This window comes from Larimichthys crocea, chromosome XVIII, assembly GCF_000972845.2.
Source record: "Larimichthys crocea isolate SSNF chromosome XVIII, L_crocea_2.0, whole genome shotgun sequence".
Classification (NCBI taxonomy): Eukaryota; Metazoa; Chordata; class Actinopteri; family Sciaenidae; genus Larimichthys; species Larimichthys crocea.
Window position 1 is genome coordinate 11,061,603 of NC_040028.1, and position 22,480 is coordinate 11,084,082.

Genomic DNA, 22,480 nt, shown 5'->3' on the forward strand with positions numbered 1-22,480 from the left:
AAGGTATTCGCCTCTGGACTGACTGGATTAGAGTGCTGCATCAGTTAAAAGGGGACAAGAACATACAGATCTGCCAACCGAAATGTGATGGCGTGTGAGGCTGCGTGTGTCACTGACCTAGCTGGGTGTGTGCCATTAGATCGGCCAGTGCGGTAGCTGCAGCGTTGGCGTTGAGGGCTGCGTGGGCAGTGGTGTTGGTGGTGGTGACGGATCTCCCTCCCGGGTGGGATGAGGTGGATGACGCGGAGGATGAGGTGGACGAACCCTGGATGACACGGTTAAACCAGTGCTCAACGGCTGGGTGGCCGTGGCCCTGGTAGGGCGTGGAGGTGGCCAGACGTCCCTGCCGGCGCAGCGAGCCCTCGTCTTCTGACGCTGAGGAGGTGTCTGTGTTTGACAGGTCAAGACAGGGCAGCGTCACAACAGTGGACAAAAACCAAGATGGAAAAACTAGCAATGGAAGACTGCTGAATGATATGCTGATGATACATTATTCTACTTATACATACTGGTGACAGTACATATAAGCCAGTGGAATGGTCAGATGTTTTCAATGGAGATGTTGTTAAGCTGAAGGATGCTTGTTTTTCTTACGGCTTCACTGGTAGAGTATGCATTTGATTTGCCCATCAAAGTAGCCCCAGAGTGTTTTTACACGCTAAAGGTAGACAGTAAACATAATCAAAATGAATACAACTAACAAAGGCTCTTGACATATATATGGTACAAACTATATGATGACTATATAGTAGGTATTGCATAAAGAAAATGAATAACATATTGTGTGCTCTTTTAGACACACTCAACTAGACAGCAACACTGGTATTCCTGTTTGAAGGTGTTGCTACAAAAAAAGTAAAAAAAAAAATATATACACATACTGTACTTGCATATAATACATATACAAACTGAAATGTCCTTAACAACCTAATGTTGATGTATAAAACCTTAAACTAACTTAAAACTAGTGTAATCTATGCGTATATTATCATGGCTTGGTCACTGATGATTTTACTGCCTCTCCAAGAGGCAACTGTGAGTTTCAGCAAAATCAGCGCAAACAGCAACAACTTAAAAAAAAATAAAAAAGGTAAAGATCATTCAAAACGAACACATTCGACTTCATCTGCCAAGCTCCCAAAAGTGTCTGCTCTTTCGATGGGATCACTGAAAGTAACACAAGAGCAGGCCAGTCTGAGACTTTGTATTCTGCTGAGAGCTGAGTGCAATGAAAGGGCTAAAAGGACTCAGGCATCATCCACTCGGGAATATTAAATGCTCCAATTTATAAACAACTGTTTTCAAAATTACCAACAAAAGGTCACACGATCAGTCATGCTCTGCAGCCTCCAGGAAAAGTACGAAACTCATTCACGTCTTAAAATATTACACTGAAGTCTAAGCATATTTTACAAAACAAAGACTGAATAATATGGAAAACAAGTCCACTGAAAGATGAGAAGAGACATTTAGAGAACAGAGATTAGGTCTGTGTCTGCGATCAGCACGTGTGATGATGTCAACCTTCATGTGATTATTCTGCCTCCTGATCACTCACAGTATGTACGCAGTAAGTTGAGTTGAGAAACTATCACACATCAACCTCGTGGCCTTGCAGAGGCTGTCAGAGGGAGGCTGGAGGAGGTTTGATTATAACGAGCTAAAATGTAAAGTCTCTACAACCAGCAGACTCATGGGGGTTATCTCACATTTATGATTCTGTTTGTTATTCCTCTGCCTCTATCCAATCTCTCTCCCTATCTCAGTAACCTTGACACAGTTGCGCAGAGGGAGAGGGAAAGAGGAGGTCAGGAAACAAACTGAAAGTAGAAACAGAGAGGTGGAAATAAAGTGAAAAAGAAAAAAAAGTGTTAGTGCACAGATAAACAGACAAAAACAGGAATACACAGTGAAGTGTGAGACAGAGAAAGACAGGCAGAGATGGAGGATTTGAGAGAGAAAACCTAAGCTGAGACGCATATATGCAGAGATCTCAGTTACTCTTGAGTAGCAATGAAATACTGTGCTCGAGCAAACAGTTTTCACTGACTTGTTTCTATAGAAAATCGATTCAATCCTGTTGGCTGGAACAACTACATATTGTTGGTGCCTGAACAATCCTGTTGGCTGGAACAACTACATATTGTTGGTGCCTGAAAAATTCACAAATTCCTCACAAATTGCACAAAGTACAGCTGAGACAGAGGTTTTGCAGGTAATTGGTCATCAACAAAAATGCAGACATTTTGACCTGATGAAAAGTCACAGGGATCACCCCCAGCGATTAACAATTCACGTCTGAACCAATCATGACAATCAATCCAACAGCGGCCGAGACATTTCAGTCAGAATCACAAATGTCAACCTCGTAGTGGTGCAAGAGGAGAAATCAGAGCATCACAGAGATCAACAGGCTTCATCCTTGGGGGATCATTAATGTCTGTACCAAGTTTAATAGCAGTCCATCCTTGTCTGGACCAAAATGCTGGACTGACTGATAAACCAACATCAGAGCAATGCATGGCTACAAAAACATTTGAGGAAAACTTTAATGTCAGGCTTTCATACATGTGGTTTTTGCATGGTTTTCTATGTATGAGTTCCAATATTTTGTTTATAGTGTAACTAAGCTGTAGTGTAAGTATTGGTCTGTACCTTGGCTACGTTAACTGTGTAATGTTAAGTTATGTTATGTAATGTTGTGTTAATGAATAAGGCTTCCATCATCCAGTCATGCCATATTGTATTGAATGACAAGACCAGCAGTATAAAAACAGGTTTGCTCACATTACTACTGGTTTGTCACAATCAGTCATGTAGTGACACACAGTGTGATCACATATAAACCAGTCACCGCAGATTAGTATGATGGAAAAGGAGAAAGTTCAATCAATGTGCACGTGCACCAAATACAGCTACCAACAACGGGATCTGTTCATCACTCTACAGCAGCTTTAGAGGCCAAACTTTATGGTCCCCGATACCTACAGTATGCACCGTGCCCCAATAGATTACAGTAGATCAGTCAGAGTGACTGAAAACCACCATGAAGAGCCTCCTCCTTCTCCTGTTCAAACTCCAGTGTCTGAGCTCTTAATCCGGTTACTCGCTCCACCGCTGTGTCCTCTCTCTTTACCCAAGACATGAGGCTCTGAGGCCCCCCACCAATTAACTCTTATACAGCAATGATGAAGCCACAGCAGTGTTTGAGATAAGTTTTCTGTCATCAAGTCTTACACAGATATCTTACTGATTTAAAGATAAAAGTTTTTTTGGTAAGTATTCAGGCAAAATCAACAACAGAAACGTTTTTTGGGTTGTTGTTTTTTTGTGTTTTGAAAATCTCAACAAAAAAGAAGCTGCCTAAAGCAATAAAATGACAAATATTCAAATGAACAGGCCCACACAATACAAACTGTTATAAAAGCAGGAAAAAGGTCGACATTTTGAGACCATGTTAAAAATCTGATTATGCACCCATTATGCAACTCATGTGGGAAGGTCTGCCTGGAAACACAACAGTGAGAACTGGATCCTTTATAGTCACAAAGAATGGACACATTCATCAGACTGCACATTTCTCTCCAGTGGCAAATGCGTGGCAACATCGTCTTCGATTACTGGACACAACAGAGTGTCAACATCCTACACTCCAGTGCTCATGGGAACACATGAAAACATTGCATGAGCATAAACCTGTGCTGTGTGGATAAACTCTGCCCTTGCTGAACAGTAGGTTTAAAAAGGTCTCACCTGGCGGGGTGCATGCTTCAACAGAAGACTGAACTAACACAGATCGTCTCTTGGAGGGCATTGGCATTTTCCTCTCTTTGTACTTTGCCAAAGCTGCTTGGACGGCTTCTGTGTGCAAATCTAAGAGAGCACATCGACACAGATTAGCAACAGAGGAGCACCAGGCGTTCGGAACTCTCTGGCAGTACGAACACATGATTACCCGATCTAAAGCGTTCATCCCGGGTGTTGGCTGCCCGGGACTTGTTGTGTTTGGAACCTGGGAGAACAGCTTGGGTGGAGGCCTGGATCCTGTTGTCAATTTGCAGAGAAGGATCTACACCTGCAGAGAGATGAGACCAAAGCAGGCACAGGGCAGTTTATAACAATACGCAAACAGAAGTTACAGCTTCCTCTAATGCTCAAATATAGACATATCAATATGAGAAATATGAGCACATGCACTCTTTAAGGAGAATTTGACTTGGACATAGAGAAACGCTGCTGAACCCACCAGATAAAGTATCCGCAAGCTTAATGGTAATCCCCTACTTAGGCTGCTTTCTTCTAATAAAGTAGCTTGGAGTTGAGAAAGTATTCACTTTAATTAATCTCGTCTCTCTTGCAGTTTTCCAGCTGCCTTCCAGCTTTCCAAGGGAAGTAAATGCAAATGACACAGACGTAACAGAAAGGAGGTGATTAAGAACCATGAATGTCAAAGACAACATCTTCTAACAAGAGCCTTCTAAAATTATCAAACTCTCAAACTCATCAACCTCTCTGTGCTCTGCCTGACGCAGGCAGTGATTCATCCTTTAGCTTATGCAATTCTCATTTGCGCTTCATAAAATAACTCGTGGTTAGGATCAGACGGGAAACCCAAGACTAATGCCAGAAGGAAGGTCACGGTTCGAGCTCAATTAGTAGTCCTCAGTTTTTCTTCACTTCTGCTCTTGTGTCGACGTATCTGAAGTATGTAAGGAAGAATAAATGTAAAGGAGAAACTCATGAGAGAATACTGATGAGCTTGAATCCCATGGCATGCAGGATGTAAAATGACTAAATGAGATGAATATGTACTGTACTGTACATGACCAGTTTGATCTAAATGAACTATTAATTATTGACAAGACACCTTCATCTTCCCTTCTTTTATGGGAACACATAAATCATGTAATATTTATATGACTAAAGAAAAGCACAACCCACAACTTGCTTGTATTTCATTGTTGGGTAATAAAAGACCTTAGCAGTTATTTTAGTCAGAGCTGAAGGACACACACTTTACACACAATGGAACAGGAAGATCTAACATCCGTACTATAATTTATGGCAATACATCTGATATTACAGTTCTATAATATACAGTATATTTTCCTGAGAGTGGGACAAACCAGAGTATAAAGTTTTAAAAGGATGCTTCTGTAGTTCTGTGGCTCTGTCTTGATAAACAATAGCATCTTGTGCCATGTTTGCACAGCCTCCTACAGACCGCCTGTAGCTGTACTTGCAACAAGATTTATCATTCCCAAACAATGCATGTTTTGTACTTGCATATATAAATCAAGGTAGCAGCATAACAAATAACTAAATATAATTTACTGTATATTTGTAAGTACTTAAGCCCATGTGGAGGTGACGATGTAGAATAAGAACTAAAACATTTGAAACACTACAGGTTCATGCTACATTGGTGTTTTGCAGGGAATGTAGCTAAAATGAACAGAACACTCTTTGAAATTTACATAAAATATTTGTCTTTTAATTTATTCCAACAAATCTGATGTGAAGACATGGTCAAATATGCAGACACAACCAATAAGCCACCAGTACCAAGACCACAAACTGAATCCCACCTTTACTTCTGCACTACCTATTTCTCTGCATGATGATCATGAGAAGATGCTGTCTTGTGTTTTTACTGCTACTGTCGCTTGATGCCTACCACTCATGGCATCACCCCCACTGTTGCTAAAGTGTTTTAAATAGCTACAGCGATGAGTAATTTATACAGAAAATATATAACCGTGGGTGTCACAGAATGACTGAGTGTGAGTGAGTCATCATTAAAATCACAACAATCCAGCTATATTCACGCACTTCAGCTGACATTTAGGGAGTCACAGCCCCTATCATTGGCTGTTGATTGATACTTAGTTCAACTTAAATTAACAGTGTAGCTAAAAAGCATCCATGGAAACACTGTGGGCAGCTTTAAGGTTGCCGTGATGCTGCAACTTTTACTGACCTGTGACCAAATGGGCTACACAGAGTGGCTGCTTTTGCAAGTATACCCCATTAGAAAACAGTCTTTTGAGGACAGAGCTCCACCACGTCACATTCTGTCAGCGAGATCCAACAGCTAGCTGGCTAGCCAGTCAGACACCCGGCCAGCCATCAGCTCGCCTTGCTTTTCAGCGGCAGCTTAGTGGGGATCAGTGAGCTCAACACTGTCAGCAACTCTCAGACAGCGGCAGCACACACTGCAATGCTGAGCAACATTCACACACGCTTCAACTTAATCTATTCAATAACACAAGTTTCAAATATTACACACGGTTCAATAAGGCCCGAGGACATTTAAGGACATGATGCATGGAGGCTGACACACACACACACACACATATACACACACATACACACACACGCAGCATCCCCTGAGCGTGGATAGACAAATTAATATATGCTGGTCCCTTATATCGCTCTGACAGCCCAGTCACACAGCAGCCTTTCCCAAGCTCCCAGAGGAGACAGGTCTATAAAACAAGCCAGGACACCAGACCCGGTTGCTGGGCAGAACACGCTTCAGAGACACACCGCACTGAGCCAATCAGAGGGGTGCTCCGTCACAGCAGATGTTGTTATTGGTTCGCAGCGTATCCTGATGAATTTTTAGCACCTGTCTGAGGACAACGCTTACCGGTGCGGCGGCTGATGACACGTGTGCCGTGTCTTACTCGAGAGGAAACGCACTTCGCTAATGGGTTGCATCAAGATCACAATAGTGTGACATGACATGACATGTGCCTAACACAGATGAATGGATGGGAAATTCAGTTTGAAGAGCTACGACTCTAGAAACTGTATTCATAGTCAGAAAATGAAGATAAGACTGGGCACAACACCTGTACACTCACAGAGACGATACAAAAATTACTTTATAGAGATAAACTTACATTCAAATGCTGATGCACAGTACAGTCCTATTATATTTTGTATAGAGATCAGAAGCCTACTGGTCTCCTGTTTCAATCCTGCAGCTGTTGAAGTCTAACCCAATGATTCATTATGCTTGATAGATGCATCATTAATTCCCAACACATCCATGTGTTTAATATGAAGAATCTCACCCACCCCAAAGCTCATCTATTCCTGCCTCATATCCATCACTTCCGTTCTTTAGGCACTGCGATCTAGACTGAATGTATCGACAGAAAAGGAAACAAATCTATGATAACAAGAGAGGGAGAAACACAGAGAATGAAAGAGACGATCCACCCAAGCTAAATAACAGGCCTGCTAACTTCAGTGGAAAGCCTTCGAACAAGCAACCCACACCAGACTCTGGTTTCCACTGAGGCTTGGTGTTCTGATAGCAGGCCAAACCAAAGACTGCCATGGACCCCGGATAGAGGACGGAGAAGTATGAACTATACAGCTAGCGACTCCTCTCTGGGATTCACCGCAAACCACCTCGACCTTAGAGTCTGCCTGAGGCTGCTGGGACTGACCAACAGCACGACTTGGGCTAAAAATATCCTGAATACGATGATGATTAAATGCATGTAGCCCCCTCGACACAGTCTACAACCAAAGACATACAGTATAATAAGTAGCAACAAACCGCTAGGACACTTTACGCCTCCCTGTTAAGTTAATACCTCAACCACCCTAGGCCTAACGGATGATAAAAATATGAGGATTAAAAAACAAAACACTCCTGAATAACGTACCTAAATTCATAATCATTTCCGATTATTGGTTAGGTTTTTAAGAGATTTGCATTATGAGAACAATCGAATCTAGCTCAGTTATCATTCCTGCAGAGGCGCCTAATGTTTCCATCACAGCGCGTCTTCCTTGACTTGATTAGTTAGCGTCTATTTTCACTTGGCCCCAACATACACTATGATATATGGCTGATGCAGAGCTGAGGCATTAATAAGAAGACTCAAAGAATCAAAGACGCACCAGCAGACACATGATTTAACCAGATGAATAAAGTATAGATGTGCCAAATGTGATGCACCATCTGGTATCTCTGGTTTCAAATAAATATTCCATTAACTCCCAATTAGTTTTGGCTTTGCTTTTATCCTGTTTGCTCATGTTTTGGGATTTTTATTCCTCTCAGATTTTGATGTTTTTTTTTCCCCCTTTAACTTCTCTCTGTAAGCTGTAATAAGGTTTGTTTTATTAAATATAATATGCGATATATAAATGATGCTACAGCAATTGGTATTAACTTTTTTTTTCTCCCATTCTGTTTGCTCTTGCAAGGACACTGTGCTAACTGCTATGCTACAGTAACAGGCAGCAAAGATAAAAACCCTGTTCTGGACAGCACATGCTTCCCTGCTGGCCTGTGTGTCTTACCTTGTATCTGTGGGATGTACGGTGCCAACAGCTTGCCTCGTTTCTTCTCATAGCCCTTCTGAGTGATGTCTCCTGTACAGACAGAGACAGAGCAATACAGAGGAACAGACAGATAGAGAGAGAGAGAGAAGAAGGGGTGGGGGGGGCAGAGAGATGAGTCATTAGCTTAGCCGTGCCCTTGTGGTGTGTGTGTGTGTGTGTGTGCACAAGTGCCTCAGGAACACACTGCCAGGCTGCTTACACTGGCACCTCGGGGCACCAGAGGAGGGCTGCAGCAGCAGATGACCAGCTTTCACCAACTGGATGTCTCCCTCGCTCTCTCTCTCTCACACACACACACACACACACACACACACAGAGGAAATGACCTTGCGATTGTCACACATGTCCGTTGATTGATACGTTAGTGTGGCGAAGTTCCTGCTGAATACTTGAATGAGAACATCGGCGAGGCAAGGGGCATTTAAAAGATCATTTGTCTGGTGCGACTGGAAACATTTTCCCTCCAAGCGTTTTTACCAGAGGTAAAAATACTGCTGATGTCAGCATGAACCGAATCCGCCTCAGTTGTCTCCCGACACATAATTAAAAAGGCGGTCTGTTAAATAAGATCAAGCTGCACGTTATTTTAATAGTCCTATTTCAAAGGATGTTTTCCAAGTCTGGAATTTACCTACAACAAATTTCTTAACGGTCACTAGACCTAGCAAAGTTCGTTGTGAAAATAGTGATGAAAAAGATGACCATGATTTCCCGAAACTGACACAACCCCAGCACTGCCTCTGTATTGGTTACTCATATTGTCTCAGAGGACAAAGTCACATTGTTAGGTCATGCAAACTGCTAAACATAATTTGGTTTATATGCACGCTCGGCATAGTGGCCACGCGTGACACAATAATAAACTACTTCAACATCATCGTCATCAGAATGTGACAGGGAGGTATGTATTGAACATTGTATCAGTATGTTATCGGATGTTCATCTCCAACCCAATCTGACTGAGTTACTGCCAGCACCAATCCAGTGTTTGCCACAGCAACTCTGACCTCATGATACCCAACATAAAAAAATATATTCAAATCAGCTTCACACGGTGAGGTATACAGTTTTTCAATTTGTGAATAAGAGCATCCTGGTATCGGATCGGTAACTTGAGGTATCAATTTTTAGGAAAGAAAGAGCTGTATTGATCATCTCCCAGCTGTAGCGGATTGCTTCACCAACTACACACAGTATGAAAGGCCCTTTTATTGAAGAAACCAACAGAACGCAGCCTCTTTGCAGTGTGACGTAAAAAGCATAAAAACAACTAAACTCATCACTCAAATGCCAAAAAAAAATGTTGAAACATGTCCACATGGGACCTGTTCAAAAGACAGAAGTAGGTCACCGGCTAATGTTTTGGCTGTGTGTGGTTGATTTGGGAATGTCACTGTGTTCCTGCAAACCAGACACTGTTGTGGGTTGATCAGGTGGAGGCTTGCTCTTTTACAGACAAAGGACATATTGATTCACACGGAGACGTCTAACTGACAGCACCTCAACACACAAACCATGAGTGTCTACATAGCTATGCTCATATATATATATATATCTATATATATATATCTATATCTCTATATATATATGACCTCTAACAAGCTCTAACATCCCCTAAAGATTTGTGGAAAATATTCCAGTTAAACAGTCGGGCTACAAGGAGTGTCAAAGTCAAACAGCAACTTGACGTGACGTTGTTTTGGCCGGAAGCTACAAATGCTCATGAAAGTCACTGGAGTCCAATGAATAGGGATCACACTGTGTCATTTACATTCATCTCTACAGGCTCTCGGTGGGGGTCATCAGCGTGCAGGTCAAGTGAAAAAGCAATAAGTTCAATAGGGCCATGTGAACAGAACAAATTGATTAAAATCTGCATGTGATCCCATTTATTCATCTCACTATGGGGAATACTATGTTTTGCTTGCTCCTTTATTGATCTGTATTATTAAAAGGTGTATTGTGTAAACACGCCCGTGTCGTATAAGCCATCATCTGCCCTTCATATTTAGTCATGTTGATTTATCTGGCGGTTTTTCTGCTCCTCGAGCTTCTTGACCACAACAGTGTGATAGTGTGAAGGCAGGTGTTGTTGGTCACACTGGTTGCTGTGCTGCCCGCTGGTCCTGAGTCACCAGTAACAGCTGAATGCTTGCACTGTTAAATGTCCAGGAGAGCTGGAGGCTAGCAACAATACAGCGCTGTCCACAGGCCGAGCCGGCTGACCTGACACTGACTCTTTCTGGTGATAAGTGTCTCTGTTTGTATGTGTGTACAACAGTATAAGTCTCCGCGCATGCCAGCTTGTCTGAGTGTGCGCACCACAGCCAGCCAACCGGCCTGACAACCACACAATAGAGGGCTATTCTCCGCTCCAGCTCCGAATTCTGGCTAGCGGCCTCGGTGGCCGAGCGGCCCCTTTGCCCACACTGATCCATCAAGTTATGTCTCAGTGAAGCTAATCTTTTGAACTGAGAACAAACAGCTCCGTCATTAAATATGTAGGAATGGACTCAAGCATTCAATGGTAGACAATGACCCTTACCAAACCAAAAAAAAAAAAAAGTCTGACACACCAAAGGATCACAATATTTTCTGTGTGTGTGTGAATAAACAAGAGCCCGTTTGCATATGTTTGCACATGTATTTGTGTGTGCATGTCTGCGTGACTGCATTATTTATTTATTTTTGTATTCTCACACAGACACTCCATTTCCCCTCTCTGTTTGAGCTTTGAGTGCCTCCATGGGAGGATTCAAAGGTCAATATGTGTCCTGCCGCCTGGGGAGTAAAAGAGGAGGAGGGGAGAGGGGGATATTGGGATGCAGCGAAATAGAGAGATGGAAGGATGAGGGGAGGGAAGCTTAGCACCTTCACCAAATTACTCCATCACAAGGGGCGAGCTGCAGCTTAGAGAATATTTACAGCAGAGGGGGAAACACTTCATTTGGCCCTCGTCACCGTTCTGTGCTGACTACAGGCTTTGCTGTGTAATTGAGCTGTAAAGAAAAAGGGAAAGGGTATGTTTCCACCTGAGGGAATAGGGGGGTGGTGGGCTGGAGTAAATAAAACCGAGAACGAATGTGTCAAAGACGGAGATGCACAAGAGGGTGGCGTGAACCAAAGAGGAGGGGTCTCTTATGTCACGATGGTTAGAGATCAGCAGGGGCTCAGCTGGAAGTATTTTTTTCTGAACCGGCATCCACTTTCATCAAAACCCACCTCCTTTGTAACCTCTATCCCTCCACTCTCACCTCCTCACCTTCTTCTCAGCCTTTAAGGGCTCACTGTCTCCACGTGGCTCAGCATTATTAGCATTCTTGTCATCTTTTGACCTCATCTTTCTGACTACCTGCAGCAGTTCTGAATAGAGCCCGCCTGATAATGGCTCATTGCAGACATATTGGTATAAATGTTATCTAGTATGTCTTCCTCCAGTATAATGCAGAAAAGCTGCTTGCGGTGATACATTATTGTTACTGCGTTTTACGATACTGAGGCAAGCAGCACAGAGCAAGAGAGAAGAAGCAGCTCTCAGTAAAGTTGCATTATTTGGATTATTAAACATGTTAAAGAATATTTACCTTAAATATTCTTTAACACATTTATTTGCATAATTATATCAGTGTAGAATCCACATTATATTTTAATTTCAGCTCAAGAATTCACTATATTGGCTGCCATATCATCATCGGGAAGGGCACATTTTTAATAGTATGCTGGTCTTGTGAAACTAGCCTCCATCCATCTGAAGTGGGAGTGAGAAGATTTTATTTCCCAGAGACCAGAGGCATTTTTATCTGGAACATCATCCAACGCTGTTACCGTAAACATTCCTCTGACTCTGCACTGAATCCAATTTCCAAAGAGAAACGGTCAATCTTGTGACACACTGAACAATGACAGCAAGAGAGCCCGCTGTCCTCTGCTTTGTCTTATTGACTTTAATTGACTGATGGCTATTGAGCATAACTGACTGATGGCTATTGAGTGGAGCTGTTCCTCCGATGGGGCCCATTAGAGAATTACCTTACATCTGCCCAGACGGAGCTCTTCAATCGGGAGGGAAATACTGAAACACAGCACATTCCTCCACAAACCAGCGCAAACACATTAAAGACGGATAACGAAGCTCTGGATGAAGATGGTGAGACTGGCTTTAGTTAGGGTATGAGGCTCACCTTAATAAGACCAGTTAAGATTAAGATTTAATACATCCACACACACGCACTTTCTCTCTTCTTTTAGAGGCAGAAAGTCACACAGGGACGTCAACACTTGCTCTCAACTATCTCCCCTGTGTATCATAAACACACACATAGATACACACACATATAGACACACTAGTGGCAGCAATGTTTTGACAGTCATGCAGCAACAGTTTCACTGTCTAAAGCCCTGCATCTGTGTGTTTTCCTCTCCTGCTGGCTGCCTATTAAAAAACACAACCCACACAGCCAGAGTGTGTGTGTGTGTGCGTTTGTGTGTGTTTGTCTGTGTAGCTATGAGGGCAGACTGTCTATGTGCCTGCTTGGCTGTGAGTCTGACATATTTAGCAACACTACAACTGGTATCATCATTGATTATCAACATAAATGTGTTTTGGTTAATTGACTTATCATTGGATCGTTTAAGACATTAAACATTAATACCAAGAAAACTCCACGATGATTACAGCGATGCTAATTTTGTCCATTTGTCCAAAAACATGTTCTTTACCCTGAAATAAAAACCCCTGGTGTCTTTGCCATACTGCCTCCCTCTCTTCCTCAGTGACAGACAGCCAGAGATGTGGCCCCACCCACCCTTAATGTGAGTTCCTGTGCCAGACTGACCCACATTGTGCCAACACTGCTACCAAAGCCAGCAAACCAAGCCTTCTGCCCTTCAGCCACAGAAAACCACAGTTAAATATTTAGGCAGGGTAGCATTTACTCTCCAGACGTGTGTGCTGAATCCAGAAAAAGCAGATGTAGCCAGCTGTTGTTTAGCTTAGCTATCCTGCGTACAAATATTAGTTTTACACATGTGGATTAAGCTTTACCTGAGACAGACACTGCAATCCTTCCCGTGCATATTTGTAGTGGACGGTTTACCTATTTCAGGTGTGCACGGTGCACAGCTTTGTGCGTTATTCCACTCGTTCAAACAGCCGAGAGGAAAAGAGCACAAACCTGCACTACTCACAGCTTTTCCTCACTATATCTGACAGATGTAGAAATTGTACCTGCTGCCTAACAGCTGAAAAAAAGGAGCAGACATCTGAAAGAGGCAAAGAGGGAGATGGATGGAGAAAAAGCAGATCCACGCCACAGCTTCAACCACATGTCTAGCTTATTAGCCTGTACCACATGACAAAAAACACTAACCAAGCTGCAGAAGAAGTACACTTAAAGTACAGTGTGCAATGACCACAGCAGACCCCTGTTTAATTGTTTCGACACACACACACCCACTGTGACTCACGTGCAGAAGCCAGGGAAGCAAGCAGAGCAGCGATGAGACGTCTTGAGCAGGGAGAGAGAGATGCACAGAGGGATGGAGGGAGAAGGAGAAGGCAGTTCAGCAACAACTAACCAGCTAGAAGGAATGTTCTAAGAAGTCCTGCTGTCATAAGTCAGGCCCTTCAGCATCCTTTGTTTCCTTTCCTGGTGAGAGCAGGAGAATGAACGAACCCCATCTCCCTCATTCTCCCTTCCCATCATTCCCCTCCCTCTCGCCCTCTCTCAAACCCCACGCTCCAGACCCCCCCTTCTTCAATCGACTGCCCCTGATACCCCCCTCCTTCTCCCGCTCCCTCTCGCTCTCTCGCTCTCTCTCTATCCCTCTCTCTTTCCATCTCTCGCCCCATCCCTCCCAGCTAAGGTCTCCACACAAAGCCAAACTAGGCTGCAGGATTAGGGTGTCAAAGCAGACCCCTGCCCCCCACCTTCCCACATACCACTCTCACACACACACACTGTACAAGAACTATGGAAGAGGCTTTGTTAGCCTGTTACAACACGTTTATACGAGTCGAGTTACAGAGCATGCAAGCCCTTAATTCACTGTGGAGAAGAAGCTTCCATACTGACACAGACAACCACAGCATTAGCGTTAATGCTTGCAACAACATTATAAAGACCACAGGTGACGAATTACAGAAGAAAAGTATTTTATATAAAGCTGCTGGATGGTGAACGTAACCACCTGGACATCCAGATCAAACCTGCCAGACAATATACCGGAACGGAACATTGTCTCAAAGCTCTAAGGGCTGTAATTGTACTGTAATTTCCACCTTGAAATCGCTTTGTGAACATTTGTGACTGTACGAGGGAAGGACAAGCTACGCTGGGTAAGATTAGGCTTTTTTTGTGATGAAGAGCTCTTTGATGTAGGAGTAAAACCTGCCCTGTCTTTAACTGGTTGGAGATGGAGCAGACCCAGCAGGCTTATCACCCCCAAAGTGTGTGTGCATATTACTATTTCATTTTAAAAATTAGAGCCCTATTCACCCTATGGCAATAAGTTTCAATGAATAGCTGCATGTAATTAGGCTTAATTATTACTTGCCAGCACACACACACACACACACACACACATATACACTAATGGACCTGCACAATTACACCAGCAAACACCCCCACACACAAAAAACAGATCATGTCCTCGGTTTCTAAAGCCTGAGATAAACAACACGTCACCTTGGACCGGTGGGTCAGGCACATTGTAATATGTCATATTCACATGTTAAACACCATAAACTGAGCAGGCAAAGGATAAAATCCCTTTACAATATAATAGAGGCCAATAGACAGGCCCTGCAGTAGGTACTATCGTTGTTGTAAACATTTAATAATTTGTCAATTAATGGATAAGCATCAAAAATATAATTGGCAACTACTTTGACAAGAATTGAGAATTTGACATTTTTCTTTATCTGTTGGTAAACTGAATATGTTTGGATTTTCATCTGGAAAATTACTATGGGGACATTTTTCTTGAATTTCATTCATTATTTTATGTCATATTATAGTCCATGATAAAGCGATTAGCAGATTACACAACAGCAGTTTAACTAGGTTCAACTACGCCGACCTGGGCTTTCCATACAACGATAACTAACGGCAACAAATTCAGAAAAAAAGAGCATTGCACCATTTATAAATGTAGCATTCACCAAAACAGCATGTAATCCCCTTAAGGGCATAAAAAGCATAAGAGATCTTTTCAATTTCCTTCTTTCATTTTGACTAAAACTACAAAAACAACAAAAAATAAATTGCTCGTGTGATTTTATGCATCTGTAGTGTTGAAGCTGAGTAGTGAACATATAATAAATCAAAGAAGAAAATAATTAGATTATTCAATAATCATAATGCTTGCATCCCTACTGATAGAAATTTTAACTTAACCTTAGATACACAGGTCATTACACGGGGACATCAGACATATAATGAAATGAACTGTTGAATAACTCAGATATGTACTGTATAAATAATATACTCTGCTTAATGAAGGTTGTAGTTTTGTGTTGCTCTGGACTGCAACACTGCATTACATTGATTACTTATTATTACACAGAAATTCAATACGATTGCATCACACTGCATGAGGGTTTCTTTTTCAATAATATAGCAAAGAACAGACAGCATGACAGTAGACCTGGACCGGTTCCCATCACGGTTTGATTCCAAATCCTTTTAAGCAACATACTGCTTGTAGATCTCAGCAGCACAGCACATTACCTTTCAACAGAGCCAAGAAATGTCATGAAACCTCAAGGCTATGCGAAATGTGAGACAACAGATTTATCATTTTGTGCAGCTCGAGTCATACTGAATGACATGAATGAACAGTGTACGATCATTTATATGACACACATCCTACTGGAAGGTTAAAGACAGTCAGGGTCGGGGAGGAAAAAGGGTAAGTGTTGCAGAAAAGAGGGGTTGATTGAAGACGACAAGGAGCTTGACATTGAGAGCCAGCTGGAGAAACGGGGGAGGGGGGGGGGGGCAGGCCAACTGGAGGAAGCTTTAGGGAGAATTTACAGAAAGGGGGGGAGCAGTGAGGAAAGAAAAGAGAGAGGAGGGAAAAAGGGTAAGGAATAAAAGAGGATATGATTAAAAGGTAATGACTTCCTCTTCCTTTCTCTAGACACACAGACACATGCTGACACACACACACACACACACACACACACACACACACACACAGATACACTGATATCCCTGATCCTAAAGCGCCTGGGCGTCACTCAGTCTCCATCCATCAACTCCTCCAATCACTCTGTCGCATCGCTTTTAATTAAGTAGTGCCAACGAATTAGAAGACAGAGCGAACCCTCCATTACCATTTTGCTAATACATAACCCCCTCATCACATATTCACACATACACGCACGGCCCAAAATCCCCTATCCGTCCCCCAGGCTCTGAATGGCTGGTGAGCAGACAGACAGTGTGAATAATAAGACATTAGATGGAGCGCTGCCTTACTCAGGGGGCCCTGCAGCTGTGCACTGATTTGGGGAACAGACAAGAAGGGGTTGGAGGGGGGTGGCATAATTAACAGTCACAAATAAACACTGACACTGTACGCACACACATCAAAGGAACACACACACACACACACACACACACACACACACACACATACACACACACACACACACACACACACACACACACACGTGCAATGATTGCACATTCTCGCAAAGAGGCAGATGCTGATCATCTCAAGAGTAAACACTGAAGCGGAGGAATCAGATGAGGGATCAGGACATTGTGTCAAATGTGAAAGTGGTGGAGGAGTGTGACCTGATCTGTGTGTGTATATGTCTATCTTTATGAGGACCAATTAGTTTTAGACCTAGAATGATAGCATTTTGGTCAGTAAGGGTTGTAAGGTTTCTGAGGTTAGACATTATGATGGTTAAAGGTTGAGATAACAGGCGAGGGAATACGCCGTGTTAAAGAGCGTTCTCACAAATATCCAGAAATAAGTGTGTGTTAATGGGTGAATGTGTGTGTGTGTGTGTGTGTGTGTGTGTGTGTGTGTGTGTGTGTGTGTGTGTGTGTGTGTGGCTGGCTCCAGTCCAAACATACTCATCTCAATTCCATTCAGACACTTGATACCCAGGGTGAACTGAGCTTCACAGTAGCTGAGCGATGTGCTGGCTCTCAGCCAGAATTTTTCATCAACATGCATCTCACCTACGTGGATCTTAGCAAAAAAAAAGAAAAAAAAGAAAAAAAAAAGAACAATAGGTGTAATCTGTAATACTGTTGACAAGGTCATATCATATACACAGCTTCGTTTCAGCGCATATGATGTCTTTCCCACATCAACTTTTGTTTTAAACCGGTGTGAGAGAGTCGGGAAACGTGGGAAGTGACAACGAGAGACTCTCTCTCTCATTGTTTAAGCCCTTTCATGTTGCTTATGTGTTAGTGTGTGTGCGTCTCTATAGAGCATGTATGTGATTTGTGGAGCAAGACATCTGTGTGACAGGCGTGACCAGTATGGGAGCCTCGGAGTAGACATGAAACACAAGAATCCGTTCACAGCCAACAAGCACTACTCTGCCTCCAGCTACACGGTGATGGACTAACTACTGTAGTCTAACATGCTTGGCTTACGAGTGCCAGCCTTACTGTACTCCCTGCTGGTTCAGTTATTTGATGGCATGCCTACTGTATAAATCAGCTCTGCTGGTGGTGACAGCTTCCACCTCTCTCTCTCTGGAGCTGCAGAAGACCATGTGTGCTACTATCACTTGGCCAACACATCTGCACTAATGGTGTAAGCTACAGAGTGAATAAAGCTGCAGTGATCAGCACAAAAAGGCAATACTAGCGCTTAACTAGCCGCTAATGAATAGCTGAGTCTAAAACTGGAGCTCCATCCAACTTATCCACAGTCAAAAAAACTGCTTCTTGTGTGTGTGTGTGTGTTTCGTGCAGTTCTCACAGAAAATAATGAAATATCCAGCAATTATTATCACTAGAGCTAAAAGCAGCCTTTCACACGCCCACTCTTAAGTGAGATTTTTAGGGGGCTGACACCAGACTATGCACCAGTTTGCATGCATTGTGAGCAGTTTTGAGTAGAGAGAAATCAAGTCCAGCAAAGACAAACTCAGCTTCCTTCCATTCGAGGCATCACATCTCTACTCTCAAACTCAACGATCTAGTTTGTCTCAGTTCAAAGAGAGAGTCTAAAACACAGAGCGGCTCTCCCCGATGAGAAATCTTGTGCCATTGTCCAGATGCTATTCAAACATGCTCTGCCACACATGCTGCATGCAGTCCGACTGTTAAATAACCTGAGCAGGAAGCTAATGTTTTCACAGACCAAGCCTCTGATTGATATAGGAATGAAAATGACATTGCATTTTTTGTTATAATTGCAGATTATCATTACTTTGTTTCTGCCCTCCTTATAAAAGCATACAGACTCAGTGACAACAACAATAACTCCAACTTAAACCTATTGCTCTAATGAAGAACTAACACTACAGTCTATGGCTACCACCTACTTGGCACAGGCAGCGTTTTCAGCATGTGGAGAGAAACCCTGCGTCCCTGGTGAGATATGACTGAGATGGTGTCCCATCTGAAGCCCCCAGCTCTGTGTGATCTGCTCGCTTCTCTGTACGATCTCAGATGTTGTGGTGAGATTTATTGTCTTCTTCTTTGCCTGGTTATTACCATATGAATGACCATGTTTTCACCGGCCTGACACAGGCTTAGCCATTAAGCCCCTTGCATATACGCTCACACATAAACACCTTTGCTATAAGCGAGGGACGGTGGGGTGGGAGAGAGCCGGGTGTTTTTGCATGAACACACAAAACAACTACACATGGACACCGTGGCAATCCAATTAAAAGGCTGCACAAATAGATACACTTAGTGGTATTATAGATGCAAGCTAACACCCCCAACTGAGCGAGTGTGTTTGTGCATCCATATCTATATGTCAGCGGCCAGGGCTAACCAGCCCTGCTCTCCAACAAGCCATACCGCAAAACCTTTTGTTCCTCGCCTGTGATTCATGACCGGGTCTTGGAGGGGAGCCCAGCATCAGTGGGTGATTACACGAAAGCGTGTGTGTGTGTGTGTGTGCGCGGCGTGCCTGTGTTTACCCTACACAAAACATACCACAGGCCCATTATTTCTTGTCAGCACTGCTAATGTAAAATTGTATGTTTCTAAATATACACAGCTCTTCTCTTGACAGAGAGCAAAGCACAGCTATACAGGTGAGAGAGGGTCAACAGCGGCGTCAGTGCAGGTCAACAGAACACGCAGGTGGATACACAATGTAGAACAAATGTGCTCAAACACAAATATGCAGCTTACACCTGCGATGGAGTCTGCAAGGCGCGATGCAAGAGTCAAACTGAATGGTGACAGCACTGTTGGCAAACAGCAACGTTATCTAGCAGCTACGAAATATGTTGCGTTTATTCTAATTTAAAATTGAACTTGTTATCATTTGTATAATGTTTTAAAGCACATTGAGGACCTGAATATCCTAGAACTGGAAATAAAAGCTGCAACTAGTTATTTTTGTTGACTTCATTGAATCAGAAATGCTACAAGGTTTTCACTCAGTGATATGGATTACATTTAGACAGCAGGTCTGAGGTATCTAGCTGTATTTTGCTTACTAAAAATGGCCCACTATGATTCGGTGTGCACACACACACACACACACACACACACACACACACAGTAGGACAGGCTGATCACACCAGGCTCTGGACAGGATGAACACAAGCCTCACCTCCCCTCAAACGCCATCTGTTCCTCTCATGCCATTTCCCTTCCTCCCTGGATCACAAACACACCGTTCCAACACCTGAAAATACACACTGGACCAGTGCGCGTGGGTCTCTATAGCTACATTTGGGCTGTTGTGGCTCAGAGGCAGAGCGGGTCGTCCACCAATCAGATGATCGGCTCCTCCGGTCTGCATGTCGAAGTGTCCTTGGGCAAGATGCTGAACCCCAAATTGGTCCCGAAGGCTGTGCCATCGGTGTGTGAATACATATAAATGCTTAGCTCCTGAAACTGATGAGCAGTTGGCACCTTGCAGGTAGCCATTGCCATCAGTGTATGAATGTGTGTGAATGGGGTGAATGAGATATGTAGTGTAAAGCGCTTTGAGTGGTCGGAAGACTAGAAAGGCGCTATATAAGTACAGTCCATTTACCATTTACATGTATAACTAGTTGTTGTATGTGAATCAAACTGGAAAATCAACCCTGTACTGTTTTTTAACTACCATGGTGTCTACAGAAACATATCCACAATTTAAAAATTGTAAAGCTTGCATCAGTGTCACTCACTTTCCCTGGTTTCCATGTTTCTGTCCTACTTAATTCTTACTTTATTCTTTCACTGCCAGAAAGAGACATAACAATGGAGTGCTAATAAACATAAAATTGATGAGGACATTTAGATTAAAATAGCCCCGCTGCTATCATTGACAACCAAGCTGCAGAATCCTTAAAAAGGGCTTTGCCACTACATATGTACATACAAACTCTCAGTCTCATGTATGTACGTGATTGTTCATTTATTATTCAGCAGCGTGGCACTTTCGATTTGTCTGCCACACAACCAGCTGAACTGTGCTCCTCCGGCTGCACCCAAGCAATTAAGTGAAGCAGTGATAGGGCTCTCAAGGCCGCACAGAAGCCTTTTAAATTTTAACACTCGTAGCTCACAACACTGCCCTGGCTCTTGTTAACAAGACGACGGCTGGCTGGAACATCTGGTTGTCCTCACACAAGATATTTATTACTGGAGGAGAAGAATAAAATTTTGCTGTACATATACTGACAGCCAGCACAGTAGTTAAGCAGAAGAATTTGGACTGATTTGTTGAGACATGGCTTACTAATTTCTTGAGAGAGACGGCTCATTAAAGTCAGTCTCATCTGAGAATCCACACACACACACACTACTAGACTCAGTACCCTGCTGTGATAAACCCACTAATACAACACAATCATTTACACTCACACACACACACACACACAGAGTGTATGCCACACAAACTTTTAAACTATACAGACACAGATCTACTCACCTTAACTCACACACACACAGTGAGCAGTACATTAATGAGAGCAGAGGTAGGATGAGGAGAGAGTCCAGCTGGACTCACATGTGCAGAGCTCCTGTTCTAATTAGTCCATTAGTCAGTGGCACAGCAACCACAACTGCTACCACACGCACATACACACTCTAAACACACACTTTTAAACATATTCATGCCGTACCTATTATCTGCCACATATCTGCCCCTGAGCTACAATCAACATGACACACTAATTCTGCTGTGATAAACTGATACTCCACACAACTGGATAACAGTGGGAATAGCGCTTCTGTCCGGCTTATCGTGTTACACGATAGCATCTCTCAACCCAACCCCGACGGAGCGCATGCTGACGGTGAAACAGAGGAGGGCTTTTGTCTCATCTGTCCAACAGAGGGTGCTAGAGCGATGTGTGTAGCCTGAAAGCTCCCAAACCATCACCTCTCTTTCCGTCCTTTATCTCATCTAGTCTTGTCTCTTCTGTCCTCTTCCTGTCCTCTGCCTTCTTCCTCCTATCAGTCTCTGCACACACAGTCACACAGAACTATATATAGATACATCTGAATGGAGTTTCCCCACTGGAGTGTATGTTTGTGTTACACGTCATCCTGTTTGTCCAGTCACTTGCATGAAAAAAGAAAAAATAAGAATCATTTTTTCGGTAAACTCTCATTCATAACATCCCATTACACCATTATTTTAGACTATTAACAGCGTAACTCCACTATGGCCTGTGGCAGCTCTGGGCTCTGTAACGAGTGTGTGAGACACACTGTGTCTGAGCACCAGCAGCTTGCAGACAGAGGCTGACACTGTCGTGTATGGATTGACAGATTGAGCTACAGTATGGAGGTAAATCCTGGCTTCAAAATGTGTGTGTGTGTGTGAGTGAAAGAGAGAGAGAGGGGAAACTGACAGCACTTAGCCTGTGCTCATCTATCACAGTGGTTGTGTGAGTGTGTTTTCTAATGAGTGTGCTCTTAATGAGGCTGAGCTCTGTGTGATCAGC

At 43.1% G+C, this 22,480-nt stretch overlaps 1 protein-coding gene across 6 annotated transcripts in view; it reads right to left on the reverse strand.

Moving 5' to 3' along the window:
* Nucleotides 1-22,480, reverse strand: part of dip2a (disco-interacting protein 2 homolog A) — a 76,555-nt gene that overhangs the window by 24,854 nt on the left and 29,221 nt on the right. For all 6 annotated transcript variants that reach the window (XM_019267039.2, XM_019267038.2, XM_019267040.2 and 3 more), the window contains exons 2-5: nucleotides 8,329-8,400; nucleotides 3,956-4,075; nucleotides 3,754-3,873; nucleotides 118-387 (exon numbers count right to left, since the gene is read on the reverse strand). In XM_019267039.2, coding sequence (XP_019122584.1) covers nucleotides 118-387; nucleotides 3,754-3,873; nucleotides 3,956-4,075; nucleotides 8,329-8,400 — 582 coding nt within the window. The remainder of the gene's footprint in view (nucleotides 1-117; nucleotides 388-3,753; nucleotides 3,874-3,955; nucleotides 4,076-8,328; nucleotides 8,401-22,480) is intronic.